The sequence below is a fragment of the Mesoplodon mirus genome (genome assembly GCF_964341445.2).
Source record: "Mesoplodon mirus genome assembly, chromosome: 10".
NCBI lineage: Eukaryota > Metazoa > Chordata > Mammalia > Artiodactyla > Ziphiidae > Mesoplodon > Mesoplodon mirus.
Genome location: NC_138986.1, coordinates 87,467,075 through 87,482,590, shown reverse-complemented (window position 1 = coordinate 87,482,590; position 15,516 = coordinate 87,467,075). Strand labels below are relative to the sequence as shown.

General features: G+C 38.8%; 1 protein-coding gene across 1 annotated transcript in view; it reads right to left on the bottom strand.

Moving 5' to 3' along the window:
• COL19A1 (collagen type XIX alpha 1 chain) overlaps positions 1 to 15,516 on the bottom strand; it is a gene marked incomplete at both ends in the record, with an annotated part of 335,692 nt that overhangs the window by 278,952 nt on the left and 41,224 nt on the right. Inside the window, 5 exons of the mRNA XM_082634300.1 lie at positions 2,271 to 2,333; positions 3,382 to 3,507; positions 7,222 to 7,302; positions 11,778 to 12,053; positions 14,304 to 14,427. Coding sequence (XP_082490426.1) covers positions 2,271 to 2,333; positions 3,382 to 3,507; positions 7,222 to 7,302; positions 11,778 to 12,053; positions 14,304 to 14,427 — 670 coding nt within the window. The remainder of the gene's footprint in view (positions 1 to 2,270; positions 2,334 to 3,381; positions 3,508 to 7,221; positions 7,303 to 11,777; positions 12,054 to 14,303; positions 14,428 to 15,516) is intronic.

Below are 15,516 nucleotides of genomic sequence, written 5' to 3'. Positions count from 1 at the left end.
AATACCCATAAAAAAGAATGAAATAATGCCATTTGAAGCAACATGGATGGACCTAGAGATTATCATACTAAATGAAGTAAGCCTACAGAGAATGACAAATATCATATGATATTGCTTATACATGGAATCTAAAAAAGAATGATACAAATGAACTTATATGCAAAACAGATATAGACCCACAGACATAGAAAACAAACTTATGTTACCAAAGAGGAAAGGAGGGAGTGATAAATTAAGAGTTTGGGATTAATATGTACACCATACTATATATAAAACAGATAACCAACAAGGACCTACTGTATAGCATGTGGAACTACACTCAATATTTTGTAATAATCTATAAGGGAAAAGAATCTGAAAAAGAATATATATAGATAACTGAATCACTTTGCTGTACACCTGAAACTGACACAACACTGTAAATCAACTATACTTCAGTACAAAATAAATAAAATTTTTTAAATAAATAAATAGTGAGTGCTGAGAAAACTGCAGAGCCACATGCAAAGAAGAATGAAACTTGACCACTATCCTATACCATACAAAAAAATTAACCCAAAATGGATTAAAGACTTGAACGTAAGATCTGAAACCATAGAACTCCTAGAAGAAAACATAGGCAGTAATCCCCTCAACATATATCTTGGTGATAATTTTTTTGAATATGTCTCCAAAAGCAAAAGTAATAAAAGCAAAAATAAACAAGTGTGATCTCAAGGGCAAAAATAAATGCCCATCCCAAACCCAAACATTTCTTCTCAAGCACTTGCTTAGGTGCCAGAAGTTCCCATGGAAGGTACAATGGTGGACCCTCCTTTGGGAGTCAAAAGACAAAGGATGGCTTGGTTGAAGCTTGCTGTGCAACTTTGAGGGATCAGTCATTTCACAAACTTCAGTCTCTTACCTTTTAAAATAAGGAGTCCACGTAGATTATATAAATAATTTAGAACCATGGACTTCCAAGTTAAGGCATGAAAAAGAATTTAAATCTGTTCTACCTTGGAAAGATAGTAAGAACATAATCAACTCCTAACCTTAGCAGGAATTAATCTACCTAGTTAGCTAACAAAAGGTGTGACTCATAGAAAACAAACTTATGGTTACCAGAGGGAGATGGGATTAACATATACACACTACTACATATAAAACAGATAGCCAACAAGGACCTACTGTATAGCACAGGGAACTACACTCAGTGTCTTGTAATAATCTATAATTGAAAAGAATCTGAAAAAGAATATACTTATAGATTCAGTTATTTTTATATATATATCGCTGAATAACTTTGCTGTACTCCTGAAGCTAACACAACATGGTAAATTAACTATACTTCAATTTAAAAAATGGTTACTGGGCTTCCCTGGTGGCGCAGTGGTTGAGAGTCCGCCTGCCGATGCAGGGGACACGGGTTCGTGCCCCGATCCCGGAAGATCCCACATGCCGCGGAGCGGCTGGGCCCGCGAGCCATGGCCGCGGAGCCTGTGTGTCCGGAGCCTGTGCTCCGCAACGGGAGAGGCCACAGCAGTGAGAGGCCCGCGTACAGAAAAAAAAAAAAAAAAAAAAAAAAATGGTTACTAAATGACTCAAAGAGTGGGGAATAGACAGTTCCATTTTGAGAAGGACAGGCAGAAAGGAAAAGCATGGATCCTGGCTAGACTCAGATCTGCACAGGTCCAGCTCACCCACCATCTTCTCCAGCAAACTCTCTCCCCAGTCTCCCCAAGACTGTTACCTCAGGGCCCCTGCAACCCTCCTATAGCACCTAACTGGTGTGGCCTTGTAAGGTCTTCTATCTCCTTCCAGATGTAAAATCCCGGAACATAGCCTATTCCTTCTATCCGCTCTAACACCCAGCACTAGGCCTTACGCAGAGCAGGTGCTCAACAAAGGTAAGCTGTATGAATAAAGGGTGGGGAAGAACCTTCAGTGGAGACCTATCAGCAGACAGAAAAACAGGAGTTCGTCACGTATCTGGAGAAGAAAATGCTAAAGAAGGCTAGAGCCCAACTAAAAGACACTTTCTTGCTTCACAATTTTGCTTGTGGTTTACAGGTATATTTTAGGCCAGCCTTCCAGTCGGAATGCAAAAGCAGACTTACATGCCAATATAGTCTTCCTTATTTCAGTGATCAGCACTTAAATACAGCCCTCGATAGCCTTTCACAGAAATGTGCATTTGTATGGGACACAGAAAAATGAGGTGGACCCAACTGTGAAGTCACTTTTGGACGAATCCTCTTTTGTCCCGACAGCATTAGCTGGTGTCTTACCTGCTCTCCTTTGTCCCCCTTCTGTCCAGGTGAGCCTGGAACTCCCAGTAATCCTGCTTCTCCCTGAGCAGAAATGAATTTTGTGTTATCAAATATTCTGTCACATTGAACTAAAAACACAGTCTGTAAATAAGAAGCTGACAATAGTAAGACAAAGCTTTGCTCTCCTGGGAGCTGATGCAGGTCCCTCCGCTGGGAGGCCCCTCTCCCCTCATCATAAGGCTCACTACCCCCTATTCCAAATGCCTGCCAGCATCACCTCCTCCCCGAGACCTTCCATGGGCTGGAACACGCGCTCTCCTCCATGCACCCTGCACCTCGTACTTGCCTTTCGCATGGAGCTTCCTGTGCAGGGCTATTCACTTGAGGAAATGTAAGCTTCCTCTAAACTCCCACCTCACCCTCCTCCCCGCTACTCCAGCCAGGAAGGGAAGTGGCGCAGGATGCTCTAAGCCTAAGCATGCATCAGGTCATGGTGCCGGGGACCTTCTGCTCTAGAAGCTGGGGCAAGTTTCCCCTCCCTTTGTACTGGTGTAGAGGAAAGCCGTCCAGAGATCACTCAGGCCTCTGAGTGCCATTAACATCCACAAAAGATGCTTGTGTAGCCCAACGGGCCCAGGCTTCCTCACCAGGAAGGGGCAAGCAAAACAAATTCTTTGGGCGATAACAGAGCTCCTCTGCACGTCCTGTACAAAGGAGAGCTGGGTGGATATTGGGGACACTGGACAGACACGGTCTCCACACTATGTAGAGTATCTTTGGGTAGGCGTTGAAGGGCAGGCACTGCGTTTCCTTCATCTGTGAATTCACAGAATTGAAGCCTATTCCTGGCATGTGTTATGCCCTTGTACTTAGCTGTTGTACAGGTGGTTCCTCCCTTTATTTTCTTCTACTTCCTACCCAGAAAAGGAGGTCAGATGGCCTCAGAACTCTCCAGATCAAAATCCAGGAGATCCTATCCCCAACCCCCTTCTCTTAACCCACCCAGCGACTGAGAGGCTCAGGTACCTGATTCAACCAGCACTAAAGGGCAAGACCAGGGCCACACCCTCAGGGCCTGGCTCACTGTGTGGCGTGGCTTTCCTGTGGGCACAGGTGAAAGGGATCATACCTTGTTTGGAATGCACTGGCACTGGTCTGTAAGTTCCTGCTTTACTGGCAGAAATGCAGACATTCTACTGGCATGAGCGGGTACCAATGATGCTGCAGTACTTCCAAAGCCATGCTGCTCTGGGCACTAAAATCCAGAAAGAGGCTTTAGGATATGGGGTCAATTCCAAACATGGTGACATTCCCAGCACTGACTCTCACCAAACTAGACATGACTGGAGTTTCTTGCAAGAACTTCCTTCTAATAAGCAAAGGTTGACACCAACCTGTGAAAGTCCATAATGACTTTGCCCTTTCACTAGACCCCTACATTTTTACTACACTGACAACACACTAGAAATGCATTAAATTGTTGGTTTTGGTGAGAAATTCTAAAGCTATTATAGGTGACTTTATGACAAGTACAGTAATATCAAACGTTTACAAGAATTACAATTGTTACAATAAAATACTTTATACAAATAACATTGGTATATGTGTTTTGGGAACAAATTTTAAAATAAAAGAACATAATTTGAACTTTTAAAACATTGTTTATTTCAAGAAGATGATTATAAAGGCATGTAAAAGTAGAAAATAAACGCTTTTTATGCTCTAAGGTAGTATGTATTTAATCAAAGTATGTGTATCTTATTCCAGTCCATTGCTCTTTATTCAAAAGTCTCCACTGTAACAGACAAGTTATGACTTTTATAACTTATCCAGTGTGTTCAGAACATGTGGGGACGGCCACATGAAGTGAAATTTGGTTACAAAGCAATGAACTTTTTTTCTGTCAAAAAATAAATCCAGATGGCCGTCTGAAGAAGATAAACGCATCCTTTCCTCTCAATATCATTTACCAGAGTCCTTACCACGGTTTGTAACTCTGAATTTGCAGTTTCATAAATTTGCAATTTCATATCTCTATATTTGCATTTTAGGGGGAAGTGTTCACACATTACTTTATATACTACAAATTATATATGCCTGGAAAAATATTGTCAGGATACAAAATTAAAATATTGTCTGTGGTTATTTATTGTGATGAGATCATGGTTGATATTTATTTTCTTCTATGCAGTTGGCTGTATTTTCCAAATTTTATAAAGTAAACATACGTAACTTGTCAAACAAAATAATATTTTGAAAAAGTGTGTAGCATTCTAATGCTTGTGAGCACAGTAAACACAGTAAGAAAAATAGCTCCCAGAAAAACTGGGACTAGTTTCCCGTCTTTACCACTAGTTCTATCACATTTACTCTCTGCAGATTTAATGATTAGCTGTCTAGTTATCGTCATAAGTTTCCAAGTCCACAAGTCTAAAAATTACATTAGAATGAAACATACAAGATTATCACCAAAACGATCCATTTATCTCATATGATTTGAAATGATTTTACAGCCAGTTCCTGCCCCGTGCCCCATGGATTCAGTTAGATAATCAAGACCTATTCCGAGCTCACAGTTTTGCTCTGGATAACTGATTCACTACTTTAAGACTTTAAAAGCATGTCTCAGGCTTCACTATAAAACTTCTCACACTTTCCAAAAAGTGCCTACAGAGAACATAAGATGTACAAGTAAGGATCCCCTGCTTCATAAACCTCTGGCTTTGATATGACACATATTTAGTTAATTAGCCCTCAAAATTTTAATCATCTTTCTCCTTTATTTTCAACAAATGTTGCTGATTTTCTCTTCTCTTCCTATTTATTCTTCATTCTGTCTAGGTCTGTAGTCATGAAATATGACTGCTTCAGAAAGAGAAACCCTAATTAATAGCAGCAAAGAAATATATTTATAGATTACCCTGAATAAATTTCGCTTTTGAAATATGCTATAAAATATTATTAACAGAAAGGAGGTCTGATTTGAAATTACAGGACAAAATCAGATTTTTAAGCAAGTACATTAAAATTTGCTGAGTTCAAATATTTTTCAAAAAATATAGTTGATGCCAAAATTATAGCAGATGCACTTAAATATCTTTTATATAACTATTTACCTTCCAAAATATATATTTCCGTTAAATGTAAATATAGCATATATCCATTTCCTGTTAATGATTAACAGAATGGTGATGTCCGCCCCCAAATACTTATCAGCTGGAAAATAAGCAGTCTTTTGTTATGTTTTTTCAAGGTTGGAGATGATGTCCTACCTTATTTTCTACTCTTTAAAACCAAATCTTTTTCAAACATGATTTAAAATTTTTTTTTCATGATGTGTGGGGTCATGTCACCACTTTTAATTATCAAGCCACTCCATCGAATCCATCACCTATTTCCTTAAACAGTTTTCTCATAATTCAAGTTGGAGTGACTATTGGTCAAGAGTATAATATTTAGGTACCTCAAAACATCATGTTGTTACTTTTCAATCAGGGAAAATACGTATTTTAAAAGCTCTCACATAAAAGAAGCATAATTAATTAAAGAAAAACTTCTGGAGAATTCACATCTTCAAGATTTAAATGTGTGCCTCCAGGAAGTCTAGGCATTTCAAGTCTGTAGATTGGCATTCTAAATTACCTTTTCAGATATTTATAGAAAGATATTTGGCTGGCTTTCCTTGCAATGAGAGCCATAAACTGGGTTGGAGATATGCTTTATAAAACCAAGTTACGTTAGCAAAACATATAATTTTTACAGACTTAGTTATGCTTTGAGTCAGTTGATCACATTATTATTCTACTACCCAAAGTGAGGAATAGAAGTTAAAAATATTTTTGAACTACTAAACTATGGATACATCTTCTTACAATTTTCAATGGTAAGTTTAGAACTTCTGGGAAATCTGACCCAATGAATAACATTTTCACTTTTTAATTTTACTTTTCCTATGTTCTTTCTGTAAGACTTCAGAATTAATCCCTTTCAAACACCAGTCAACAAGTCAAGAAACAATGTTTTGACATCTTTTACAAACAAAGCACTAATCATAAAAGAAGGGTACAAAAGTAGAATTCCCCTCAATGAGTTTAAAAGGTAGTTGAATAAATTAAAAACAAATACAACTATATCTAATAATATAAGACACACACATGACCATTGCAATAAAAGATACAGAAAGTACTGAATTTAGTGGGTTTTTTTAAATAGAAGGTTGGTACAAGAAAGTAATAGTTGTAGAGTTAGGTTGAGAATATTAAGAATGAGAGACTAAGAAACTGAAGTTCTAATTTGTTGCAAACAGGGAGTAACCAAAGTCTTTGAGGTGAGATGAGCAGAGGACCGGGAATGTGTCTTATTCACGTCAGCCAGCCTTGTTCCTTAGCACATCTAGAAGATCAGCGTTTCTGAATAACAGATGTTTAGCGGAAGAAGGTAAATGAACCTACAAAGCAGTGATGCAGAGACTTATTCTGGCTATGTGGGGACAGGGAAGGTGGATGACACAATAATGCGACGATCCAGGCATGAGGTAAAGGTGGACCAGGGCGGTAAGAGGAGAGGGGAAGATGCAGGTGAAAAATCTCTCACAAAGGAATACTGGCCAGGAAGGGTGATGGCTAGGAGAGGGAAGTGAGTGAGAATAATGTATGATCACAGACATAAAACCCCTGTAACTGGAAAATGCTGATGCTACCGTCAGAGTGTGATTTAGCGAGAAAGGCATAAATTCTCTTTTACTCATGTGGAGTCCAAAGTGAGGCCATATCTTTCCTGAAGTTCAAGCTGAAGCACTGGGATTAAAATTGTGACAAGAGACGATGAGACAGCCCCATGAGGGGTCTCTCGCTTGGAACTGTTTGCTCGCCTGGCTTCAAGAGAAGACGTTCAGTGCTGCCCTACACGTGGCTCTGCAGCCCAGGCAACTGGCCTTCTACAGTCTTCACACACCAGAAACTGAGCTTACCTTAGGGTCTGATATCTCACAACATGTTTCTTGAGCTATGAAGTTCGAGTTACAGTAGATTTGAAGTTGGTGAATTTCAACCTATTAAAAAATTAGTAATAAGATATATCATTAGTATTTTTCTTTTTGAAAATCACATTTAGGCATTTGAGAACGATGGTAATTTAACTGGAAAGAAAAAAAGAAGCTAATATTTATACAAATAAATCACTGGCAGATATTTTGGGTTTCATTTAATTTAGGATTCATGATTTTATGGACCATTTGAGAAACAGATATGGATTTGGCTGTTGAGATAAATCTATATGTAAAGGAAATCAAGTAATAGAGCAATTGCAGATCTTTGCTCCTTGTTTCAAACCATCAAAAAGAAGTATTTAATTAAAGAAAGGTAATGCACTATGATAAGAAGAAAAAAAGGTATTTAGTTTTTATCTATTTTTCATGGATACTGTCTAATACCTATGGATTTTATGTTACATGGCATACTCCTGAGCAACACTCACAGTAGTTTTACAAAAATAATTGATTCTTCTACTTGCTCAGCAAATCCACATTTGTTGGCATTTGGACATGAAATTAAAAGTAGTTTCAGGAAAGTACAATCATGTCTTCAAGTGCAAGATCAAACAACCACATCAGAGAAAGTAAATGGTACAGACTATTGACAAAATTTCAGTATGACAGATGCACAGAGAGGCTGCTTCAAATTAGTTTGTGGTTGTAAATTTAATAATTTAATTAATAATCTTATGATGATCTGACATATAACATAGGTCAGGAACAACCTCTTTCCTTCCCCTTCTCCTCCCCACCTTTCTCTCTCTTTCTCTCTCTCTCCTCTTTCCCCATCTTTCTCTGTCTCCTAATGTAACAGAGCTAGATTATGTATTTCTTTGAGGTCAGTAAGTACTTTCTATAGTAAGACCCAACTATAATAATATAATAATCCTATGATAATAGAAAGCAGATATCTGAGGTTAGCTCTGAATCTCTAACCCAACACCAAAAAAGCAAGAAAGGAGGGGAAAAGCTGTAACTATTACTCTACACTGAGATGAACAAAATCAATTCAGAGCATAGAAAGCATTAAGAATTCCAGACATCTTTTGGATTCATGAGCAGCCTAAGATTTGCAGCCAATGCAAAATTCTGAGATGAAATGAAACTTAATGATTTCTCTTCTATAACTTTTTGCAAGGTTATTGAAGTAAACTTTTATTTATAAAGTTTAAATACACTGTCTTACATAGTCTAATGAAACACCAGGCAGTAACATACCCATTATGGAGAATGAAGAATGTAGAGACTCCAATTAATTTTCTCCTTAACTAAAACTAATTTATCATCAACACTGTTATCTAAATAGTCAATAAATACTGAAATTCTATTACGTATCATCCACTGTGCTAGGGCCTTCATATGAATTATTTTACTTAACTGAAGATGATCAATTTTTCATGGATTAGAACCTAATAAAGTACCCATGACACTGAAACTACAATCAGCCTAGTTTAATTATGCTTTTTTAATTCATTAGTTGCTTTAGAATCCTTCACTGACATAGTGCTTTAGAATGAGAATGCACTGACCCTGTCACACAGAATTTAAAAAAAAATCCTTTTATCAGTTTTGTCACCTATTTCTCTGCACAAAAGCACACGGGTAGTATATATAAAATAAAACTTAATCATTAGAAGGTTTTTTTGATAACTTACTTTCTGAATAAACAAAACATTTTCACATTACAACAGATCTTATAAATCACAGAGCTTGCATGGAGATGATAAAAAAATTAGTTTACTTAGAGTTTTAGTAGGACCAAGAATCTTAAAAAAATAAAATATGTATTTTATTTGTTTAACTTAAACAGTGACTCTCTCCTCTAAAAGCTCCATCATCGTGACATGGCTTTAATATTATTTCTTTTTTTTGCGGTACGCGGACCTCTCACTGTTGTGGCCTCTTCCGTTGCAGAGCATAGGCTCTGGATGTCCAGGCGCAGCGGCCATGGCTCACGGGCCCAGCTGCTCCGCGGCATGTGGGATCTTCCCGGACCGGGGCACGAACCCGTGTCCCCTGCATCGGCAGGCGGACTCCCAACTACTGTGCCACCAAGGAAGCCCTAATATTATTTCTTAAGTGAACTAAGATTCCACATTAAACTATGAAAGTGTTGTAAGACTATAATTTTCCCATTGTGGCTTTTCATCAGGACTCACAGTGATATTTTTCAGCCTCAGGTTGTTCCCTTGAGTAAAAAGGTAATTAGACACAGGACACAGCACTCAACCTTCAGATGGGAGCTTGGAGTCAGGACCCCACTCGTGGAATAACCTGCTCCTCTCTCACTGTCATCTCTCCCTCAAAGGTTATGAATTTATATCTTAACCCTAATGTGCTTTGGTTCTTGCCATTCCCCACTTTGCCCTCTCTAGTCCTGCAGGAGATCAGATTCCAGTCAACACCAGTGCTCCAGCAAGGGCTACCGCCACCCCTACTACTGTTACTAGAATTCCCTGAAGATCACCTCCCGTCTACCTACACTCCACCCACTGCTGGAAGTCACACCTCTGAGGTTTAGCTGCTGGACTCCACTTCCTCCCTTGACTCTGAAAAGACCTTTCTGAAAGGTCTGTCTAGGACTGTTGCCATTACAATTAATACTGTGATTATTATTGGCAGCCACTATTTACTGACACAGACTTGATCCATCTTTCTGACACAGACTGAGCCTTTAAGATCTTTGAGAGAGGAGCAGACTTTGTTGTTGTTGTTTTCCGCTCTTTTATGCCAGGGTTGAATGGCATGTCTGGCCCTAAATAAATAAATGAATACACAGAAAACTGACCACATACTATGCACTATGGCACATATGCTATGCAATTATAACTAGTAAGTCTACCAATATTATTTTATAATTTAGGATACCGAGACTCAGATAAATTAAGAGTGAGCAAGATAAATTAGCAGATAATAAAAGTTAAGTGGATGAGCTAGGATTTACAGTCGCACCTGTCTGATCCCCAACCAAGCTCATTCTCCCTGATGCCATGATGTCTTATGTCCAGAATTGGCTTCTCCTGCTCTGGGGTATTTTGATAATCATCACTGAACCCTAGTTATGACATTCTCACTGATTTGTTCATTGTGTCTAAGAGAAGACAGTTTAAAAATAATATTTTAGGGCTTCCCTGGTGGCGCAGTGGTTGAGAGTCCGCCTGCCGATGCAGGGGACACGGGTTCGTGCCCCGATCCCGGAAGATCCCACATGCCGCGGAGCGGCTGGGCCCGCGAGCCATGGCCGCGGAGCCTGTGTGTCCGGAGCCTGTGCTCCGCAACGGGAGAGGCCACAGCAGTGAGAGGCCCGCGTACAGCAAAAAAAAAAAAAAAAAAAAAAAAAAAAAATAATATTTTATTGGAGATATATATATATATATATACACACACACACACATATGTAATATCTATCTATCTATCTGTCATCTATCACTGATGCCTTCCACAGGGGCCTTTAGAAATAATATGCTGGCCAAACATGTATGTGCACAGAACCGTACTTTTGAAACAAAACTGAACTGTTAAGGGCTTTGCGTTAACAATTCCTATTGGTGTCCTGCATTCAGATTATTTTTATGGGTTTTCCCATCATTCCACCCATAAGAAAATGTGAAGTCATCAAATTTAGATATATCCCCCTTTTTAAAGATTATAGGCCTTTGGGAAATTAATAATAAATCTGTACCATGTGAGCATCAAATATAATTTTTAAAGAAACTTTTCATCTGAAAGGGTTTTACTAGACAATTGTTCTCATCCAAATGACCTACTGTTGTGTTTCAGTCCAACAGAACTCTAAAAAACATTATAAGCTAATGAAAAATAGTCTGCAATACAAACACTTGTGATTCTGAGGATGAATAAATAGCCTATTGTTCTTGAATGAAAACACCAGATAATTTGGAACCATTTAACTTAAATTTCATCTTTTTCCAGTCCTTTCTATTCAAGACATAGGAACTTAGACCAAGCTTACTTTTGTATAATATTTTCAATTTTTACTAACATTTAATTTTAATAACCTTATTTTTCAAGGCATAACCTAGTTCTTTTAAATTCACAGGCTAGAGAAAAATGGGTGAAAATAGATAGAAAATAATATATGTAAAAATATAGTTGGAGGGCTTCCCTGGTGGCGCAGTGGTTGAGAGTCCGCCTGCCAATGTGGGGGACATGGGTTTGTGCCCCGGTCCGGGAGGATCCCACATGCCGCGGAGCAACTAGGCCCATGAGCCATGGCCGCTGAGCCTGTGCGTCCGGAGCCTGTGCTCCACAACGGGAGAGGCCACAACAGTGAGAGGCCCACGTATCACACACACACACACAAAAATATATATATATATATAGTTGGAAATACATAGCTATGCTTCACACATCTGATAGCAAATTAATTTAAACAGTGTTGAGAAGGGAATATCTTATACAGTTATTAAAGGAAAAAGGTTTTAATAAGATATTTTATTTTAATTTATAAATGTTACTAGTTCACAACTCACGTCCACAGGCCTGCCATCTGAAGCTCGGGTCGCAATAACAGTCCTTCCGTGGAAGTCCACAGTGCCCTTCCCATCAATATGCCGGCTTGCAACTAAGTTACAGTCCATATAGACCGAAATGGCCCGGGATTGTATACTGAAGCCAAGTTTATGCCACTGACGATCAAACAAAGGACGGAGTTCTCGATTTTTAAAAATGTAGTTCAACACATCTCCCTCCACAGCTCGGAACATAAATTCCACCATCTTCTTTCCACCATCAACTACTATAGAAACCTGAAAAAATGCAAATGATCTTTAAATGTTTGAAATTCAGTTTTTAAAATTATTAAAGTACACAAATCAAAACTCAAAGTGCTACCATATGACCCAGCAATCCCACTACAGGGCATATACCCTGAGAAAACCATAATTCAAAAAGAGTCATTCACCACAATGTTCACTGCAGCACTATTCACAATAGCCAGGACATGGAAGCAACCTAAGTGCCCATCGACAGAGGAATGGATAAAGAAGATGTGGTACATAGATACCATGGCATATTACTCAGCCATAAAAGGGAACAAAATTGGGTCATTTGTAGTGATGTGGGTGAACCTAAAGTCTGTCATATAGAGTGAAGTAAGTCAGAAAGAGAAAAACAAATATCGAATATTAACGCATATATATGGAATCTAGAAAAATGGTACAGATGAACCTATTTGCAGGGCAGAAAAAGAGACGCAGACATAGAGAACGAACTTGTGGACACAGGGGGGATGTGGAGGGTGGGATGAATTGAGAGAGTAGCATTGACATATATACACTACCATGTGTAAAATAGATAGCTAGTGGGAAGCAGGTGCATAGCATAGGGAGCTCAGCTTGGTGCTTTGTGACCACCTAGAGGGGTGGGATAGGGAAGGTAGGAGGGAGGCTCAAGAGGAAGGGGATATAGGGATATATGTATACATATAGCTGATTCACTTTGTTGTACATCAGAAACTAACACAACACTGTAAAGCAATTATACTCCAATAAAAAAATAATTGAAAAAAAACTCAAGCTGCATGTTAGTAGAACTGAGGCACTCAGTAAAATATTTTAGATGATACTTGTGTCCGTTGGATTTGTTAACATATAAGAACAGCAAACAACCAGCTACAAAAATGGTTTAAATATGGGATATCTGGTGAATGTAATATGCTTCTTTCTTGAGAGGACATCTAGGAGTGTGTGTGTGTGTGTGTGTGTGTAAGTATATATATAATTCTGTATGAGTGATTCAAGAATTAAATGTTACTAATTTAAAAACAATAAGAAATAATCACTTCTCTTAGCATGGAAACTGAGATCAACTTCTTTAACCTTTGGTGCTTTGCATGGTGCAAAGAAAATACATTTTCATAGAGGACATGCTCTTTCTGTTCAAGTCATATTTCCATCTTAATACTGTGACTATATAATAACATATTAAAAGACCAGTGAAATGAAAAACATTTCAATGGATAGGTACAGAAATAAACACAGATGGATGGTGCCCATGAGTAATTGTGATGTTTACCTCCCCTCCCTGGAGCACCTGCGTCCCCTCCTTTCTGCCCAAATGCCACAGCTCCCACAAGTATTCCTAGACCCCTGTTCTTCTCGTGTCCCATCTGGGGGAGCCGTCCTTTCCATGCTCGCACCGTCCCCACCCAACACCAAGCTGTCCTCGGCCACCACACTTGTCACCTTGTGCTCGTGCTCCAATAGGCTGTTCTCATATATGGCATCCCCAGACCTATGTGCTCCCTGAGAAAAGGAATCACGCTTTGCCAGTCTCTTATCTTTGTCACTAACTAGCATCTAGCATGTGTTCAATTATTTTTATTGGTGGAATCAATATTTGTATCTCATCTCTTAATTCACTAAGGATTTTCAGAGGAAACAATGAACAGCTTTAAAATGATGTATAATATCAGAAATAATAGGAAATGAAGAAGTCGTCAGTGAGTGGTCTTGGTGTCAATGAAGCAGTTGTAAAGGGAGGGTAGTTAGAGTGTCTTCAGACAAAATTAGGAATCTAGGGCTTCCCTGGTGGCGCAGTGGTTGAGAGTCTGCCTGTCAATGCAGGGGACACAGGTTCGTGCCCTGGTCTGGGAAGATCCCACATGCCGTGGAGCGGCTGGGCCCGTGAGCCATGGCCGCTGAGCCTGTGCATCCGGAGCCTGTGCTCCACAATGGGAGAGGCCACAACAGTGAGAGGCCTGCGTACCGCAAAAAAAAAAAAAAGAAAAAGGAATCTAGTAGAAAAAAACAAACAGAAAAACAAAACAAAAACAGAAAACAAACTAATCTTGCCTCACCCACCAGGCTCTCCCATTACAAATCTCAGCAAGATCCTTCTAACTCTGAGAATACTTGCATTTCCCTGTGGATGATTCCTCTAAAAGACAGAACAGTCGTGCATGAGGTCTGCTCCCAAATTTATGCCCACAGTTCCAAGATTCACCTGGCCTAATCCCACCAGAGGACACAGATCAGTACATCTCTCCGGTTCCTTACCTGTGGCATATTCTGCTGGTTTAAAACCTGCCACAGAAACCACCGTTCCTTTTTGGTGCTTCTTCGTACCCGAAACACGGCTGCTATGGCAAACTCCTCAGGAAGGCCTTTGGGAAACACCTTACTGTGGGAGAACAACAAAGAACCATCGTGAAAAAACTGAAGGCAAGGACAGAAAATCTCAGTATGAAGGTCTCTGCAACACAACATCTTATTCACATTTTCTCAATGAATTTAGAATTCATTATGCATGTTTACAGCATTCTACCAAATGCATACATGGACGCATCCACGTCTACTTTTACCTATGGAATTCGTATCCTTGTTCTTTCCCTTTTAAAAAATTTCCCGGGAAGGTGTTGTTAAAGCTTGAGGTGTGTAAAAGCGAGTGACTAGACTATAGTACTATGGGGTGATATTCATTTACTGAACAAGATGTTCCAACAGAAACTCAGAATTCACTGCAGTCTGACAAACAGTAGACATTCATAAAGGAAATAAATAGTACCCCTAGGCTTTATCGGTAGACAGAAGTACAGAGCATTTCAAAGAACACTGCTAGCAATTAAATGTATATTTCCAAAGAACTTTTGTCATATTAAACCCTTGCAAAATGAACTCCTAATTCTGATTTCCTAGTACGTATCAATTTAGGACTGAAACTAAATATAATAAAGACATTTTAGCTTATTTTTTATTCTTACAGAAAATAAGTAAATTATTTCTAGGTAGCAGAGAGAAGCCTAAAGACAGTCCAAATATGCTTCTGCCTCAACCTTGTTTCAAATACTGGTCTCACTGGATCCATGAAGAAACTTCGGGAAAAAAAATCACCATGAACATGAATCATATTTAGACTTTCATTGGAAAACATGGAGAGATACATTCCTCCAAGTTGACTTTTAAAGTTATCTGCATTGTATGTAAAAACTCTGCAAGGCAGGAATCTTGCTTTTCTTTTAAAAAATCATGAGGAGTAGTAGGTAAGAATTCTCTTAAGGACTAACATAGACAGAAGTTGTTTATATAAATAAAACATCATACATTGAGATGGTAACTACTCACTGGGAATATCACACCAAGGTCCACTGAAACTGACAGCCAAACTCATGGAGAATTCTGAAACTTTGGTTTTACACTTTGTGTTAAGAGAAAAAGTCACAAGTGGTAGGGAAATCAGGAACAAATATGAAAAAAAAAAGCTATGCTGGCC